Source organism: Paramisgurnus dabryanus, chromosome 19 (assembly GCF_030506205.2).
Source record: "Paramisgurnus dabryanus chromosome 19, PD_genome_1.1, whole genome shotgun sequence".
Lineage (NCBI taxonomy): Eukaryota > Metazoa > Chordata > Actinopteri > Cypriniformes > Cobitidae > Paramisgurnus > Paramisgurnus dabryanus.
In genome coordinates, this window is record NC_133355.1 from 31,365,492 (window position 1) to 31,384,519 (window position 19,028).

Below are 19,028 nucleotides of genomic sequence, written 5' to 3' on the forward strand. Positions count from 1 at the left end.
TTATTATTTTTATAAAATAAAAAAACCCACTTTTTTCAGTTTATGCATTTTGGGATTTGTAAGTAATGTGGATGTCCTAATTTGTCACATGGTAAAACATGGGCAACATGTTGACAATGGCAATATTTTGTTTATAGTTCTTCCATTTCTTAGTTAGAGCATTGAGCAGCACAGTGGCTTAATGGGCAACACTGTTTAGCAAAGAGGTCACAGGTGTACACACTGTAGATAAGATCTATAGATAATTTTGTTTCACATATCAAAGGACTTTAAGAGAGAGAGTGGTGCTGAAAACTTTCCCATGAAGACCAGGAGCCTTGACTTTATTAAGAAGTAATCTTTATTGTAAATAATAATAAACAAAAGTGCAGTCAAGTCTTAAAGCAACACTATGTCGTTTTTTTACCTTTAAATAATGTCTCTAAAATTATTTCAGTGATAGAACAACTTTTAACTGGACAAATTGTACTGTTGCTGCAACCTGAGCAGCCTCCTAGCTGCTACAAGCACAATCTGAAAGTGGCGGTGGAGGGTAGGAAACACAGCCCCGCCCCTCCCCCTGCCTGCAGAAGAGTGTCTGATAGCAGGCACTGTTGCGCTTTTCAACCACATGGGGGAGCTGTAAGTCATTTTTACATGAAAACTACATAGTGTTGCTTTAAAGGAGTAGTCCACTTTAAAGATGGGGTCCATTGACTTTTTACAGTAGGAAAAAAATACGATGGTAAGTCAATGGGCCCCATCTATAAAGTGGACTACTCCTTTAAAGATATAGCGGAGGATTTTATTTTTCCGGGTGGATCATCTAGACTACTGGCCCTGCCAATGTATGAGCAATGTCGCCAGCAACTTGTAAACAGAGCGTGCACGTGAAGAACTGGGCTCGTGCATGCTCTCTTGTGCACACGCAGGTAGAGTGTTGCACAATAGCATTTTTTTGAAAAGTGGAGACGGAGGTTCTTTTCTTAAATTCTGGAAAATCTTCCGCTATACCTTTAAAGTAGACAGGGTGGTTTCCCAGACAGGGCTTATCATAGTGCCAACTATAATGCATGTTTGAGCTGACTTAATTTAAAAACTTGCACTGACAAATCTTAACACATATCAGTGCCATTATTTTGTCTTTAGTTCCACATCCGTACGATTTTTTTTTAAGCTATGTTTGTAAAAACGACTCAAATGTCCTTATATAACTAAGGTCTAGTCTTGGCTTAATCTAAACCTTGTCTGGGAAACTAACCTGACATGTTTAATTATAGCTGTTTTAAGGGGCAGTCCCTTCAAATAAAAACAAAACACTTCTACATTAGAGTGGTTTTGTTTTAACACAGCATTTAAAAATGAAAACAATCTTCGTGTATATTGGCATTTCAGAAAAGATCTCCGTCCACACTACACATGTTTGGGCATGACCATTTATGCACACTTGGCATGCGTGTTCTATTGCTTTAATTATAGCTTGCCTCTTGTCATGTAAGCAGCCACAGTGAACAATTGCTGTTAATCCTCAACAGTTTGTATTGAATTTTAAACTTGCTTGTGTGAGTTTAACAACACGTGACAAAAGCAGACAAAGCGCGCTGCTGCTGGCAGCTCAACATGGAGTGCTCATAACACTATATATAGTCATTTAGGATGTCTGCACTGCAGCAGAATTCTGAAGTATATAAAACAGGGTCTGCAGTATTTAAAAAAACTCCGGTTTCGAGGGTCAAATCTCCGGAGTAGTGTGGATGCCAGGCTTAACTATTGCAAAAGTATTGTATTTTAAAACAAAACCATGTTAATGCAAACAGAGCCACAGATGAGGCCAAAACTATGAAAGTAAACTGATTCTGGAGTTTTAAACAAGGCTTAATAAAATTAACATAACTTTCTATAATGAAAAATAGTTACCAGCTCAAAAAATACTAGGCATAAGCCATTGCATGTTACTGCATACATCTTTCTTATAGGTGAGAGGAAAGAGAATTGGTTAATCTGACAGGGACTCTCAAGCTTGTTTTCCACAGTAGATGTACACATTAAAAAAGCTCAATAAATCCAAATGCACTCTTGCTTTTCTGAAGCCTTTTTCTTTTGCAATTGCAAACAGCAAGTGGAGGCGCTGAGTTCTTGCTCTTCATTTTTTCCTGTGGCACAAACATAAACTATGATTAATATCAAAGTGTAACATCACTATTTCAAAACAAAACTGACCTACCATTTTTTTTTAAACTGTTCCATTTTTTCCCACGCCGTTTAGTGGAAGTGCCATTTCATTTGGCACAGTGTAATCTGTACAGAGAAATAGAGACATATATGAGTGTCACAATAAGTAAAGATCAAAAACACATAATCCAATTGGTATGCATGTGGATGAAAATGTGAACATGGTGATTTGTAAACATGGTGTGAAATACAGTTTTCTGACTTTTTTCCTCAATTTTCCCAACCCTGGCGTGTTCAATTCAATATGAGTTTATAAATACATAGTTGTAAAGATAATACGGCAATACAAGACCAAAAAAAAAAAAAAAAAAATCACAAAAAGATGTATATTAACATACTGCAAAAACAATTGGCTTTAGGTTTTTATGTGTGAAAATGTTGATATACAATATATACAGTATACTTTTTCTGAGACATTAAGTCAATTAGCACGGCAAATGACAGGTACAGTATATCTCATTAAACCATTATCAGCTACAAAGTAGAATAAAAATAACTCCTTGAAGAACTATAGGGTCCTTGCACCTCGGTATTCAGGCCCTAATTACAGTGTACATGAAGAATCTGCAAGAACATCAGTTTAATCTTGGACCCTGCATACTTAAATAATTTCCCCTGCAGTAAGTTCCTTTCATGGAAAAACATCTTTACATGCAACAGTGATCACATTTTCAGCCCACCAAAATCATTAATGAAAACATCAGAACCCGGTTCTAAAAATAATAAAAGAGCAGCTTACATCCATTTGGAGTCTGTGCTGTTTCGCCTACAGAAGATAAAAAATTAAGATGATTAATTGATTGTGTTTAGTTACAAAAAAGCAGAAATGATGCATAATTGTTTCTTCTCATTTCAGGCTGCTGCCAGATTGCTAGTGAAATGCTCTCATGCTAAGCCACACACTCACGCGAACAAGAGGTTGAAATTTGCTGATACCATTAAGTAACATTGGAAAAACTGTTCAAATTAATACATTCTTAATTTTCTTAGATTGAAAGTATGTCCCAAGCAAAAAAGCTACATGCCTCCGCATGTCATGCAAATAATTAATGTTATTAATATTGTTACTTATGACAAAATGATGCTCATAATAAGTCAGAATTTTTTACACCATGTTCTTTATAACAATTAAATGACTGTTAATATAGAATATGTAATGTTCTAATACTGACCAGTTCTTTTTTTCATGTAAAGATAAAAGCCAACTGCAACTGCAATGACAAGTAAAGTAATCACAGCGCCGATCACACCACCAATAATCAGGATTCCACTGCAGTCAATGCATTTTCCATCTGCAAAAAAAATGCAAAAACTTTGTCTGTAATGCAACTGCTGAAGAGTGTTACATTTGTAAACTGACATTTAATTTCATGAAGTTATAATCATGTGTCATAATATTTTCTTTAATGATGAATAATAATGATTTTTTTCAGCTTACCCCATTTGATGATTATTGGTTCATCTAGGGTGATGTGTGACACAAAACAATCATAATCTGCTTTTTCATTTTCTGCAATTTCCACACACTTTCGCAGCTGATATGTTCCATCTTCATTTGGTCTGACTCCTGTCGATTCAATCTCTTTTTCAGGCAGAGATGTGCGATATTTCCTAATGACCAAAGTCACATCTTTGGGGTAGAAGCCAGTGGCCAGGCAGGTGAGTTTCAAGTTGTTTTTGTTACCGGGAGCCCTTTTTGCGAACACACGAACCTCTGGTGCAGCTGAGAACAAGGGAATCAGTTCATGAATCAGTTACAGCACTATGAAAGCTCTAGATCAGGGGTTTCCAAACTTTTCATTCAGGACCCACCTACAAATGTAATCTTTCTCATGCCCCACCAAAATATTCTTAAAGGAAATATGGGGGAAAACGTGTTTGTTTTGTTTTAAGTTTCCTGTTAAACTATAAATGAACTTTATGTTTATTATAAAACCACATGTAAGATAAAATATCAAACAGTGAAAGCGTTTACATGCACAGTCTTAGGTCGATTATGCATAATAAACTGATAACATGTGGGGTCATGTAAACCCGTATAACGGTTTTGTTTTATCAGGGAAATCCTGTCACTGACTGCAAGAAACCTGACAAATCTCCAAGTCCCAAGCAAACACAGTTTTCTGCATAGCCGATTTATTGCTTTGCATGTTTTTTATAATAAGCAGATTTTTTATAGTTATCCGCTTATTCTGTGCATGTAAATGCACCCAGTAATAGTAATGTAATAGTAATTAATTGGATTAAACAATTTAAGTGTCATTCAGTGCAACAACCATGTGGGCACAACCTACTTAATCCCACTGTAAGACCCACAGTTTGAAAACCCCTGCTGTAGATAAAAGTTTACTTCATTTACTCACAGTATTTTTTGAGTTCCTCGTCTCCATATTCTCTGAACTTGTTCAGCCAGTCCACACACTCTTTCTCCAGGTAGCCCTTGGTGTACTGGTTTAAGATGGGCACCTTATCCCATTTTGTCTTGGTTGGGACAGCTTCTTGCATTGGGGCAACCCACTGTGAGTTCTTATCATCAAAGGAAAGGAAGTTTGCACCATCATAGCTGTACTCATCAATACCTTTGGAGAATGCCACTTCATTTCCCTCTTTTTTAATTTCACAACCATGTCTCCACTGAAGAACATGAACATCTATAAAGACACAAATCAAAATGTTTTTAAGGTAATAATAATAGACATAATAGATATGATGAAATACACATACATGATGAACGGCATTAAACTTCCTCACCTGATTCATTGTGTCCCATTCGTTCCATCAGAATGTTGACATTCACATTAAACCACTGTTCTTTGCTCTTTCGGGATTGGGTACCTTTATCCCAGTAATCCTGTGGCAATTTTTCTTTCATCCAATCCTGTTTAGGAATCTTTTTTTGTTCCTCGCTGTTGTAGTAATCAATCTGTCTGTCATCCAGTAAACCCATAGCTGTGAAATCATAGATACCTGGTAGATCCACAGGTTTGGATAAAGCTGTGTAGATGTAGTACAGGGAATGCATTTCTGCAATGTAAAGTAGTAAAATGTATTTAGTTAAAGCTATTTAAAAAAACATTAAAAAAAACATTTTATAATCTAAAGAACCTTTTATCACTACAATGTGAAACAGAAAGTAAATAAGATATTTTTTTCCTTTTTTTTCAAATTTGTGTTTGGTATATAAAATTGTTATTTCTTTTCCATTCTTCGTGATTTTGTGCATTTTCATCCTATAGACTGAATAAATAGATAAGATGGAATAGATCATCATGGACAAATGATTCATTCAACTCATCAGTCTCCTTCCAGAATGGTTAACATGTATCCCTGTTTTTTTTCTAAAACATCCTGGGTACCTGAGTACCAGATTTTTTAAACACTGAATACAAAAAACAGTCATCCACTAGATGGCAGTAGAGCACAGACAAGTGCATACAATAGAGAGTAAACAAGGAAGTGGAGTGTTGTATTGCTGTTTTACACGTATGCTATTTGAGTTTGTTGGAGGGGTAAGGTTTTCTTTGGTTCTTCTCTAACTAAACAACACCACAAACACCCAGGCCACTGATCATGTTAGTAACTTTATTATACAGTTTTTCTGAATTGCTAAAACACTAAACCCCATTCTCTGAACCAAACTCCCAGTGGCCCAAACCCATTTTTCAAATCATTCCCACTTTTGGAAAAACCTTAAACAGGTTTAGGTATTTAGACACTGTTTGCGAAACTCATGCACTCTTTTTGCAAAACTTGAAACACAAACTTCTCACTAAAACACATTTCACACTGCAATGCATGTGTTTTGCAAAATGCTAAACACAGGCAGGCAAAAGTTGAACACAACTACAACACAGTTATCATCGAGTAAGCATAACTCAAAAATTGTTTACAAATTTTTCCAGTCGTATGGATTGGAAACAGCCTGAGGGGCAGAGGAAGAGTTTGTGACAGAGCAGGACACCACAGACAATGCAATTGGCAATTTTTTTTTTACAAAATACAAGTGCTGCATATACAAACATTCAAAACCTATCATTACTCTATACACTATATTTACAGAACTAATTTGTGATTACAGTAATGCAGATTTTAACAGTACTTGTCAAATGTGTTTATACAATAAACCTGCTTTTTGTAACCAGATGTCCTGGATGGTCCTTTTTCCATTTTTTAAGGTTTTAAGGTGTCTAATGGATGCTCGAGTGTTTATATTATTGACTCATGTGTGTAATAAATTGAAAGCTTTGTTTAATTTTGAGAACAGGTGAAATGATTTTGAAGGGATTGTCAGAGGTTCTGTGAATTTAGTTTGAAAATGTGGTTTTGTGTTAAAGGTTTTGAAAAAATAAATAAATGCTGGTTTCGAGAAAAGTGTTTGTGATAACTTGCAGTATTTCTGTGAATTGCTAAGTGTTTTGCTCAGGCGAGCGATACTTACATTTATTTTAGAAAACAAAAAAAGCATTTAATCTTATTTAAATTCTTGTTTTCAAACTATTAACAACATACACAGATAAGCTGTACATTAAATTAATGCTTTTAATGACAAACCCCATTATAAACAATCAGCTGTTAAAACCATTACAAAATAAGTTTGTCATTTTTGACAGATTTAAAGCCCAGAAGTAATCTACAATCTGCTGGGGGTCTTTCTTTCTTCTCAAAGATAAGATCCCACAATTATTAGCAAACAAACCCACAGAGACCATCATCGCTTTCCTTAAATGTTTTACACTTTCCATTATAACCATTAGAATTTCTGTGATGGTTTATATTGGAAAAATGCACATTGTACAGTTCAAAGTTTTGAAATCAAAATTTTAAACCACAGCCATAAAACAAACATTAAAAACATTTTTGTGTTGTTCTGAAAGACTATTAGTGTAACTAAATAAATAAACATCCCAAAAACCAAAAGGGTTCTTATATCCTGAAGCACCTTAATTATTACCTTGTGTGTTACTTGAAATAACCATTTTCACAATTTAATCCAGAACATTATTTTTGTCTGATCATTTATTTTGGTTAAATAAAGAATTGTGGTTTGATAAAAAAAAAATGTTGAAACACAATCTTGTTAAAATGACATACGTCAATGGTTATTCTGTAAAGCATGGCGGATTAACGGTCCTGTATGCTATCGAAGTATTCATCTACGTTACCCATACGAAATCTTGCCATGGTTTTACTACAAATAAAAACAAAAATATGTCTAAGTTACCCCACAAATTAATGTTTTTGCAACTGTAACCATTTTTTTGTCGTAAAACAGTGGTTTTACAAATGGTATTAAAAATAAACATGTTTACTACTTTTACTATGATAAAATGATTGTAATTTTGGTTTCGGTATTTTTTGCGTCCATAGAATACACATTTTATATAAAGTATATGTCATAAATTCGTACAATTCAAGTCCACACGTTTTAGAGGAAGCGTATTGTTCTACTTTTACTTTCGTTTTAGAAGAAAGAACAAGTATCGTCTAAATGTGACTTACCCGCTTGAACCGACACTAAAGTTCCGAAATAAAGAAAAATACCAAGCAGAATAAAACGCTTAGCGACACCCGAGTCCATGATTTTAAACCTCAGATTGTGTAATTTTAATAATGTGTAGCTTATCGCGTCGTCAACACCCAGAACTTGAAATGTTCAATAACAGGAACTGAGTTCAGCAAATGGCGGACGCCGTTTGAACCAATCAGAAAAAGCTGAAAGCTTATAATCATTTGTATCTGGGCAAAGTAAAGTGAGCTTACAAAATGAACACCCAGCGTTACATTCTATAAAAAGTTATTAAGGCTGTCAAATGTACAATGTCTCACAAAAGCACCAAAATACCTTTTACTTGGCATTCCCTTTGACTTCATCAAATGCTGAACCTCAAAGTCCCATAAACAAACACTGAATACAGAAAACAGGAATCTAGTCACCAAAACACCCTGGAAACGGATCATGTTAGTAGTTTTATTTTATGTTGCCAGGGGTTTTGCACAAGCAAGCACGCTTGCAATTTTTTCTGAAATTTATTTTATTTCATCTTTATTTTAAAATCTTTCTTTGCAAAATATTAACAAACATACACATTAAAGATAAGCTGTACATACAATTAATAAATCATCTACAAAGCTGCTAGGGGTCTTTCTTTTTATATGTCAGATAACATCACATGATAATTAGCCAACACATTACCAGTACAGACCCGAGACCTTTTTTGCTTAAAGTTAATACAATTTAAATTATAACTAAATTAGATCTATTACAATTTCTATTGGGAAAATGCACATGTACAGTTCAAAGCATCGAAAACAAAATTTTAAGCAACAGCTCCAAAACAACCCTTTGTAAAAAAATATTTGGGCTGTTCTGTGACTACTAGTGTTACTAACTAAATTAACATATCCCATAAAACAGAATGACATTTAATGCAGATAAGAAATCCTTCACCAACTCAGAACAAAAAAAAACATTTGTAATCAACAAAAAAATAATCAATTAATGTCTTTTGTTAAACTTTTTTTAAATAACTGAATGTATTTCAGTAATAGTCGTCAAACAAAATATTTTCAATCTTGATCTGGGTCTTTGCCGACTAAAAGATTTGTCTTAGATTTATAATCTAGATGTATATCTATAATTTACATTACTGCAATTCATATGCAACCTACAGTAAAAAAGTAATTTTGAACTTTGACAATGATAAATAATAAACTGTATCATTTCATATGAATCATCCGTCAGTGTTACTTTGTATCAGGGGTTGATCTGTTGGGTTATTGATTCTGTATCTGTAGACTCCTTTATTAGTCGGTCAGCACTGGAACCTCACACTAAAACACAGACAGAAACATTCATTTGTATTGGGAGTTAGGTTGTTAGTATTTTTCACATCAATGATATGGGCCCAAATGATATTATATATTTAAATGAACTATAATTGTATTCACTAGACAAGAAGTGCATTAAAAACTGAATTACTAGATTTACAATACAGCTCATAACAACCATAGCTGCACGGTTTTACTTTGGATGGACCAAAGATTATTAGCCCTAATCTTGATTGCTATAACTAAATGTTTCAGTTTGACTAATATTTAATCTTCATAAATATTCACAAGTAACTGCACTCCATCTTTCATAAGGATGTAGAAGTGTCTAGGATTAAGTAAAAAAAAACATGCCCAAATAAAGTCAGTAATGCTGTCCTCACACATACACATTAAAATCAACTTAACCTAAAGCAGTCTTAAAGGTGCAGTGTGTAAATTTTAGCAGCTTCTAGTGGTGAGGTTGCGAATTGCTACCAACGGCTCAGTTTACTGCTCACCCCTCACTTTTGAAACGCATAGAGAAGCTACAGTAGCCAACACCAGAAAAACATGTCATTGTCGAAAACAACTTAGTAAAAAAGTTTGACCATTAAGGGCTTTTGTAGAAACATGGCGGCACAAAATGGAGACTTCCACGTAAGGGGACCCTCTGTGTATGTAGATAAAAACATCTTATTCTAAGGTAATAAACACATAACGGGTCATTATGAAAGGTCTTTATACACCCCTGATGATATAGTTTTGTATATTTTTGTGCATTTCTTTCAAGAGATCCTCTTAAAAATTACACAATGCACCTTTAAGTCCCTCTTTCATATCTGATAGACTAATTTCAATAATTTTGTGTAAAACTAGAATTATTTATAGTCACTGTCTGTTCAGAGTGGGTAGGGCTGCAAGACATTTCAGAAAAATGTGATAAAGCATTACTGTATCGCATCGTTTAGCATGTTAAGTTTGTAAAATCGATTTCAATTTAAAATATATTTAAAGTCCCCCTTAAATAAAAATGAAACTTTCCATTTAGCAAAATGGTTAAATACATATGAACTGGTATGGTACAAAACACAAAATTCACATACAGAAGATATAATCATTCAAAACTTATAATTTGACACGTGCGCTAAAAGTCTAGAATTTTATGACATCGTCCTACACTTCAGCTTATCATCAAATTTCCTGTCCAATCAAATGCCCTCTAGATGCTGAAGTGTCCCACCCCCTACACAATTAGAAAAAGGTACAAGAAGATATAAAAATTGTCACTGGAACGGTACCTTTTTAAAAAGCACACTTTTGTACCTACAGTAAAAGGTAAACATTGGTTCCTTACAGATATAAAGCGGTTGCTTAAAGGTATCTGTGCCAACATGGTACATATTAGGACCTTTTAAAAGGGTACCGGCCCTGTAAAAACAATTTGGAACCTTGTACCATGTGAGTGTACACTGCATGGAACCTCTGCCTGAAAATCACAAGCGCCTGAAATAAGACTTGTTACTATAAGAAATGATTTAGACTATAGTGTGTTTTTCATTGAATTGAATAAAGTTTGATATCGCGTCAGTGTCACACGAGCCGCTACAATGCAGACACATGCTTGCGCTTACCAAGGCACTTCAGTGGGCCTTTAAACTATTACTACATCTTGGAATTATTATAAACATTCAGTTATTGCAAATCGGCAACATTTGTATAGTTTCTAAATACTGTGCAGCCCTACTAGCGGGTAAAATTGCTGATTTATGGTCTCACACATGAAAACAAAAGTGCCAATTGAAAGCGCCATCAGAGTAGATGCACTGCTGCTTGATATTTACCCTGTTCATTTTCAACATTCACTTTCTCCTGAGAGCTAGTCGGACTGTTGTCTGAAGATTCGCCTGAGCTCCCTTGTCCTGTTGGTGAAACAGAGAAGATGTCAAGATGTACCAACTGTACTATACTGTGGCCTTCCATGTATGTAGAATAACATCAGGCCACAAAAATGATTACTAAATACTGAAAACTTCATCTGTTGATTAAAGACTTAAAGTTAAAATGTGACCATGTCGGTGGAATCCCAGCTAAAGTCTCATAATCTGAGATTAGGAACATCAAAGTTTGAAATCAATCACTGATTTCACATTGATATCAATCTTTGACCTTACTTTTTACTAAAGATGGCAAGTTTTTATATATATAATTTTCTTACATTATGTAGTATGATTTTGTGCAGATAACAGTAAAACAAAAGGGTCACAAATAGTTACTTTCTCCAATTTTTCTCTGATTTTCAATTTAGCTGGCTCACATTTAGCTGAGCCATGCTGACGGTTACCATTTGTAAATTATAATGATATTTAAATAACTTGATTATTATCTTTTCTAAAAATAATAATAATAATAATAATAATAATAATAATAATTACTGATTGGTTGCTACAAGTAAGTGGTTTCTAGCATGTTTTGGGTAATTGTAACTGTAAGGTTGCTTCCTGGCTCAAGACAAAAAACCTTAAGAAGATTGTAAATCTGATTGTAAATGCAGCAGGATAAGATATGCAGCGTAAGTCAATGTATGAGCAATACTCATACCCAATAAATTAGGGTGCCTGCCCTAGCAAATTCAACTAAATGATCAAAATGGAATCATAATTTAAGTTTTGATTTTATGTCCTGTAGGTTTCAGTTTTAGCCAAACACTAAAAATAAGCAAGAATTGTAAACAAATAAGGTGCATGGTCACCAGAATCAGGTGTTCTTCTCTCCTTGCTTCCAGTGCTTCCACCATCTAGATGTGAAAATGTTACATTGTTACTCTGTCAACAATATGTACTTTGTACACAATATGTGCAACTGATATTTGATAAACACTATGCCAGTATATTACATTTAAATCTGGCCTAATCAATGATATGCATGTCTGCAACACAGTTACCACATTCGTTCACTTTCTCCAGAGAACTATTGCCACTGCTGTCTGATGGTGCTTGATTAACCAAAGCTGTATTCTCTTCAGCATTCTGTTCAATGTTGTTCACTGGTCTATTTGTATTATTCTGGTTTCCTGAAGACAGAAAACATCTATAAATGTAAAGACAGTACTTGTACTATGTCCCTCTCTTAGACCCCATATTTTACATCAGCATAGCTAAGATATATCTGTACGAGCCATTTTTGTTTAAATTGTCCTACCGAATCCCTGTTAAAACACAACCTAGACAGATCAAGTATAAGATTTTTCGGATAGTTGGTACCTGTATTCAGAAGAACTTGACTACAACTGGCATTGGGATTGGTTTGGTTTCTGCGTTGAGAATCTAAAAGGTGGATTACAGAAACAAATTACTTTTGAATGCTCATTATACTATATTTTATAGAAGTGATTCCAATGGTAACACTATGTTTCAAAAACACCCAAACAAATCAAGAAACATATTTTTTGTCCACAACAGATATAAAAGTCCATTCATGATTAAACTCTTTTACAGTTTTTCTCAATTGCTAAAACACTATAACCTCGCTTTTGAACTAAAATTTCAAAACCATAATGACATTTTTCAAGAAGCACACCCATTTTGCTAAACACTTTCAACCACATCCAGAGGTAGTCAAAACCACTTTCAATTGAATCTTTTTAGAGTTGCGGAACGCACATGTGGTTGAATGTGTTCAAACAGCCACACGCGACTGCCTTCTCTCCGCCCATTTATCTAATCTGAGGTATTAAACACAAGTTTTGTTTTAAAAGCGTGTGAAAGTTGCGAGATCCTATTTCATCAATTGCGCTGAAAATTCAGAGAAAGCTCCTACATACACACGTACAAAACTCTGTGCAGCATGTATACTTGCTATACAGGCAGCTGACTCCGACATAATATTAGTTTGCGTCCATATAAACTCATCATTAATCCCGCTTGCATTTGAATGACAGCAGAGAGACTCGCGCACCGTCTCGACAGACCACCGCCCCTCACAGTATTCAGGACAAAAGCGGTCGAAAGTGGACAAAAGGGACGGATTTAAATAGCAGGTGTAAACGTGATGTGTGTCTCTCTCGTCCACTTGTGATCCGATCGATGAAAACACATCTTGATACCAAGTGTAAACAGCCCCTAAGAACCAAAATTGAACACACATACATAAAAGGGCCTGAATCAGTTCACTGAGCTTTGAAACAATGGATCCACACAAAAATGAAGAAATAGGTTGAGGAGGACGGAGAAAGAGGAGGGAGAGGAGGAGGGAAAGGAGGAGGATGTGGTAAAGGAGGAGGAAAATGACATGGGGAAGGAGGAGGGCGAGGAGGGAGAAAAAGGGCAAGGAGACAAGCAGTAGATGAAATTCGAGCCACTCTAGTTGACCATGTCCTTGTCCATGGTATGACTATGAGGGAGGCTGATCAACGAGCAAAGCCTAAATTGAGTCGTTTCACCGTCGCCTCATCTTCAGAGCCTTCAGGGAGGGAAACAGATAGATGTACTAACAATAAGACTGCTCTGTACAGTAACTTTAGTGTGCATACACTGTTGGACTATGCTACTGTAATAAAAAAATGCATCAAATTGCCTCCCATACAGATTGACATATCAGTAGATGAATGCCAGGGGTGGATCATGCAAGAGGATTTTAGCCTCGCTGTTTGGCTAGGGCCAATATAGACTGTGATGTGGATGAGATTCTCTGTCCTGACCCAGAACAAAGACGGGATGTTGAGGCGGAATCATTTTTAATTAATTTTTTACAGTTGTGCTGTGTAGCACATGAATGAATTTATTGAACCACAAGCAACTTACCAGTTTTGGATATTTTGTTTTGAATTTATTGCACCAGTGTGTAATACTATGTTGTAGTGTGTGTGTTTTTGAAAGCTTGTGTGTGTCGTCTAAGGGAAAAGTTTGGGTTTTACTGGAAACACTACGACTGCCTGAATAACATGTTGGCAAAAATGTATCAAGATCATTGCCTCAAAAACAAGAGCTAATGAGAAATCACCTTGGTTTTCTCACCAGTTAAGATAAGACATCAGTTGAGAAGAAGCTGCTACAGTAGCCCACTAGCTAGTAAATGTGAACATTAAAAATAATAATCAATGTTTCACTACATTCGCTTCCCATGAGGTAATATGAATTGCTTGTTTTGAAAAATCTTAAAAAACTTCTGTAGCGTGTGATGTGCTGTGATTTTGAAATCTTTTAGTATGAGCATGTTTAAGATTTGAGAGGGGAAAAAAATCTAACAAGATTCTCTTATATGTACTGCAATCAGATTTAATAATCGACAAGAATTTTAGAAATCCTGCAGTGTGAGCCCGACTTAAAGGAAATCATTAAAAATAAATGACAAGAACTTGTAATGAAAAATACTGACCATTTCTTTTTTTCATGTAAAGAAAAATGCCAACTGCTACAGCTATACAGATAACAACTGCAATCACAGCGCCGATCACAACACCAAGAGCCAGGGATTCACTGCAATCACTGCATTTTCCATCTGCAAAAAATTCAAAAATTTTGCCTGTGATGGATGCAGCTGCTAAAAAGCACTATTTCATGAAGTTATAATCATGTATCATCCTATGAATATATTTTCTTTAATGATGAATGATAATGATTTTTTTCAGCCTACCCCATTTGGTGATTATTGGTTCAAGTAGGGTGATGTGTGACACAAAACAATCATAATCTGCTTTTTCATTTTCTGCTATTTCCACACTCTTTCGCAGCTGATATGTTCCATCATCATTTGGTCTGACTCCTGTCGATTCAATCTCATTATCAGGCAGAGATGTTCGATATTTCCTAATGACCAAAGTCACATCTTTGGGGTAGAAGCCAGTGGCCATGCAGGTGAGTTTCAAGTTGTTTTTGTTACCGGTAGCCCGTTTAGCAAACACAAGAACCTTTGGTTCAGCTGAGAACAAGACAATTAATTTATGAATCAGCCCCAGCACTATGAAAGCTATAAATAAATTTGACTTAAATCCATTTACTCACAGTATTTTCTGAGTTCCTCGTCTCCATATTCTCTGAACTTGTTCAGCCAGTCCACACACTCTTTCTCCAGGTAGCCCTTGGTGTACTGGTTTAAGATGGGCACATTATCCCATTTCCTCTTTGTTGGGACAGCTGCATCACATGGGGCAACCCACTGCGAGGTCGTATCATCAAAGGAAAGGAAGTTTGCACCATCATAGCTGTACTCATCAATACCTTTGGTGAATGTCACTTCATTTCCCTGTCTTTCAATTTCACAACCATGTCTCCACTGAAGAACATGAACATCTACAAAGAGACAAATCAAAATGTTTTTAAGCTTATAATAACAGAAATAATAGATATGATGAAATACACATGCATGATGAACTTCATTAAACTTCCTCACCTGATCCATTGTGTCCCATTCGTTCCATCAGAATTTTAACATTCACATTAAACCACTGTTCTTTGCTCTTTCGGGATTGGGTACCTTTATCCCAGTAATCCTGTGGCAATTTCTCTTTCATCCAATCCTGTTTAGGAATCTTTTTTTGTTCCTCGCTGTTGTAGTAATCAATCTGTCTGTCATCCAGTAAACCCATAGCTGTGAAATCATAGATGCCTGGCAGATCCACAGGTTTGGATAAAGCGCTGTAGATGTAGTACAGGGAATGCTTCTCTGCAATGTAAAGAAGTGAAATAAGAAAAAAAATGACAATTTAAGCAATTTCAACAGGATTAGGTAAAATATAGTTTTAATGTTTCATTTCTACAAAGTATTATTTCAAGAGACATACTAAAAAAATTTTTTATCTTCCCACACATAAAAGGACACCGAAGAAAGACCCTGTTCCAATCTGGACGGAAACTCCCCAAATTACCAGGTTATGATTATGGCATAAACCACTGAAATGCTACACCAGCTACACCTTGATTTAAAAATAGCATTGCACCACCAAGGACAAACCACCTACACCACCACAGCATGAGACTGACTATGGATGCCTAATAATATTACGGTTTGATTAACGGCTAGAAATGTTATACTTTTGTAAAATATTATTTACTACTTTAATGTAAGTCAGAGGGAAACTTCCTCCATCCTGGTTTCTCTTAATGTTTAATTCGCCACTATAACTCCCTTTTAGAGTTTTGGTTCCTTCCCACAGTCACCAGGGACCAACCTACATCTATTAAGACACATATTTTCACCATAGTACTGTGTAATTTTCAGCTGGACTTCTGTTAAAGGGATAGTACACCAAAACAACTGTCCCTAACTGTCAACTTCTTCCGTCTTGGTTTACACACACGCACGCACGCACGCACGCACGCACGCACGCACGCAGGTTTCCGTGTTTTGTGGGGACATTCCATAGATGTAATGCATTTTATACCATACAAACTGTATATTCTATTCCCCTTATCTACCCCATTCCCTAACCCCAAACATCACAGAAACCTTTCTTGTACCTTAGATTTTCAATAAACATCTTCATGTTTGATTTATAAGCTTGTTTCCTCATGGGGACATCAAAATGTCCCCACAAGGTCACAAAAACACTGGTATTCCTATCTTTGTGGGGACAATTGGTCCCCACAACGTGATAATTACCAGGTACACACACACACACACACACACACACACACACACACACACACACACACACACACACACACACACACACACACACACTTCAATTAACAAATTTTTATTCATATGTCATAAAAACATTCTGTTTAACAAGGACAAAACAGGTTAATTCAAACAACTTGTTAAACCAACTTGATACATTTTAAATGTGTCAGGCTAATTAACAATAGCTTATGTTAAAAATGTATATCCTAATAATACCATGTTCATTAGTAACAACACATGTCATCATGGTAATGAAAGTTGTAAACGACACACAGAATAAACAAACGAAAAGAGACTGTACTCCTCACTGGCATATATTATTGCTTAGTGAGTGAAATACTTAAAATCCCACAAAATACCAAAAACCTTTAAGTCTTTCTCTTTACCTGAAAACACACAAAATATTTAAAAAAATTACTCGCCAAATTCAGTCAAAAGCAAAACATGCTTGGAACTGAAAATCCTCTGCCGAGTTAGTAGTCAACAAAAATCATTAATTTTGTCCTTTACAGATTTAAGTGGGTTGAACATGATATAATTAAAGTGATAGTTCCCCAAAAATTGAAAATGTTCTCACTCTCATGTAGTTACAAATTGTATACATTTCTTTGTTGTGATGAACATGAAGGAAGATATTTTGAGGAATATTTGTTACCAAACCGATCAGCCCCTTTTACTTCCATAGTAGGAGAAAAGAATACTATATGAAAGTGAATGGGGCTCATGATTCCTCAAAATATCTTCCTTCGTGTTCATCAGAACAAAGAAATGTATACAGGTTTGTTACAACATGGAAGTGAGTAAATGATGAGAGATTTTTCTTTTTTGGGTGAACTTTAAGTTGTGACGATGTTATCTTGTTACAAGTGGTCTGGTGAGTGGTGTGAACACAAAGAGTGGTCTGGTGATCTTAACAAACTACCATTCCCAGATGTTTTCCTATCTTGTTTGTGGCTCAGTGCTTACAAATTTAAACAATTGAGACATTGACTTGAAAGTAAGTTAACTGTCTAGTATGGTTGGGTATTGAGCCCAGTTTAATTATTTTTTAATTCTGATTTACAGAGTACATGGTTAATTTTGTAAACATAAAATTATATTTTAAAATGCTGGTAACTGAAACCCTCCTAATGAAATAAACAATAAACATTTACATTAACAACAGGACACATGTAATTATGTTTAATAGTTTACTTTTAATATGAAATTTACTTTTTAAATACGTTTGAGAAATCATTTTTTTTAAATACATAAAATATACCGGTTTAAATAAAATATGTTTAAAACAGTTCCATAAAGCCTCAGAATAATTGTTCTTTAAATCCAACACAAAGCAGTAGTCAGTAATAATTTGCCTGAACAGCAACCATAAATTTATTCTTATTATTACTAATAAACTTTATTAATAAACTGTTCATTCAAAAAGTGTCAAGATACTTAATCAGCCCCAAAGTTCATTTTTAGATCATTACAAAAAAATGCATGTGCATTCTCTTGCGCACTCCTGTGGATACATCGAGTATAAACCATAGATATACTTTGCTGTAACTCTTTTTAAGCCTGGGTAGTCATACTCATTTTACTTTCGCTTTTAAATTAGCAGCAATGCCAGGGCAAAACAATGAGGAATCATCTTGTCAGATAGCTTTCCCAACTACTAGCCTAAGCCTAATTTAAATGTACGTTTCAGTTGATGAGTTTCATGGTGTAAGATGCCAAAAGTAAATGTAAATGCTACTTATTTTGCTTTTAAGTTTTATATCCATTAAAACAAAGTCACAGAATATTATGTAATGTTTATTGTGGAATCTGTTAATTTTTCGAAACCAATACTCAAATTCAATTAAGGTCAGGAAAGTTGGACTGTCAAACAAATAAAAACCTTAACGCAGTCAAAATAATTAAAGGAGCAATTTCATTTACTGCCACAGCATACGCATAATCAACAGTCAAAACCGAAAGTATTTTTGTAAGTACCTGTTTACCTGCGCCATTTTACTGACACACCTGTTGAGTTTACCAGATCCGAAAAAACATTAGTTTCTTTGATACCGATATAATATAGGTCTATACATACGCATTTTAACATAAGCTACTGTTAAGCGTAGACAGCGTAAACAAACTGCTAAATGGAGACACTACTTAATTGTTAAACTTTTAGTTTGTGAAAGCGCAGATTGTATGAAAATAACAACAGACTTACCACTCTGGACCGGTACAACAGCACCGAGCAGAACCACTGAACAAAAAACATACATGATATCCATTTTTCAAGGTTGTGGGTGCTCCAGTGCGCGAGCCACTCCACACACCATTTGTTCTTGTTACACTGAATCAAATGACTGACAAGTCAGAGCGGACTTTACTCCTTATCCACACCCTTTCGA

The 19,028-nt window shown here is 35.2% G+C and overlaps 1 protein-coding gene across 5 annotated transcripts; it reads right to left on the minus strand.

The window, feature by feature from the left end:
* Positions 1–322: 322 nt before the first annotated feature.
* LOC135779967 (class I histocompatibility antigen, F10 alpha chain-like) lies at positions 323–19,005 on the minus strand. Of its 5 annotated transcripts, XM_065290905.2 has the most exons (10): positions 18,845–19,003; positions 15,409–15,681; positions 15,021–15,308; positions 14,653–14,937; positions 14,395–14,517; positions 12,282–12,344; positions 11,963–12,091; positions 11,771–11,815; positions 10,863–10,940; positions 7,785–9,042 (listed from the first exon to the last, which is right to left on the minus strand). In XM_065290905.2, exons 1-10 carry the CDS (start codon positions 18,906–18,908, stop codon positions 9,038–9,040), a joined length of 1,353 nt encoding a protein of 450 aa, XP_065146977.1. In that variant the 5' UTR covers positions 18,909–19,003; the 3' UTR covers positions 7,785–9,037. The 5 variants fall into 5 exon arrangements, with proteins under 5 accessions (XP_065146980.1, XP_073668801.1, XP_065146979.1 ...); XM_065290906.2 differs by lacking the exon at positions 12,282–12,344; XM_065290908.1 differs by lacking the exons at positions 7,785–9,042; positions 10,863–10,940; positions 11,771–11,815; ... (4 more) ...; positions 15,021–15,308; positions 15,409–15,681 and adding exons at positions 323–2,132; positions 2,204–2,277; positions 2,951–2,977; ... (2 more) ...; positions 4,575–4,862; positions 4,963–5,235 and having other exon boundaries at positions 18,845–19,005.
* Positions 19,006–19,028: the final 23 nt, after the last annotated feature.

Bases quoted from the DNA above. Each gene is read 5' to 3' on its own strand.
- LOC135779967 (XM_065290905.2), bottom strand. From the start codon at position 18,908: ATGGATATCATGTATGTTTTTTGTTCAGTGGTTCTGCTCGGTGCTGTT. The intron at 14,938-15,020 runs GTGAGTAAATGG...TCTTGTTCTCAG, and splicing joins CGAGGAACTCAGAAAATACT to CTGAACCAAAGGTTCTTGTG. The intron at 11,816-11,962 runs GTAACTGTGTTG...TTTCACATCTAG, and splicing joins GGAGAAAGTGAACGAATGTG to ATGGTGGAAGCACTGGAAGC.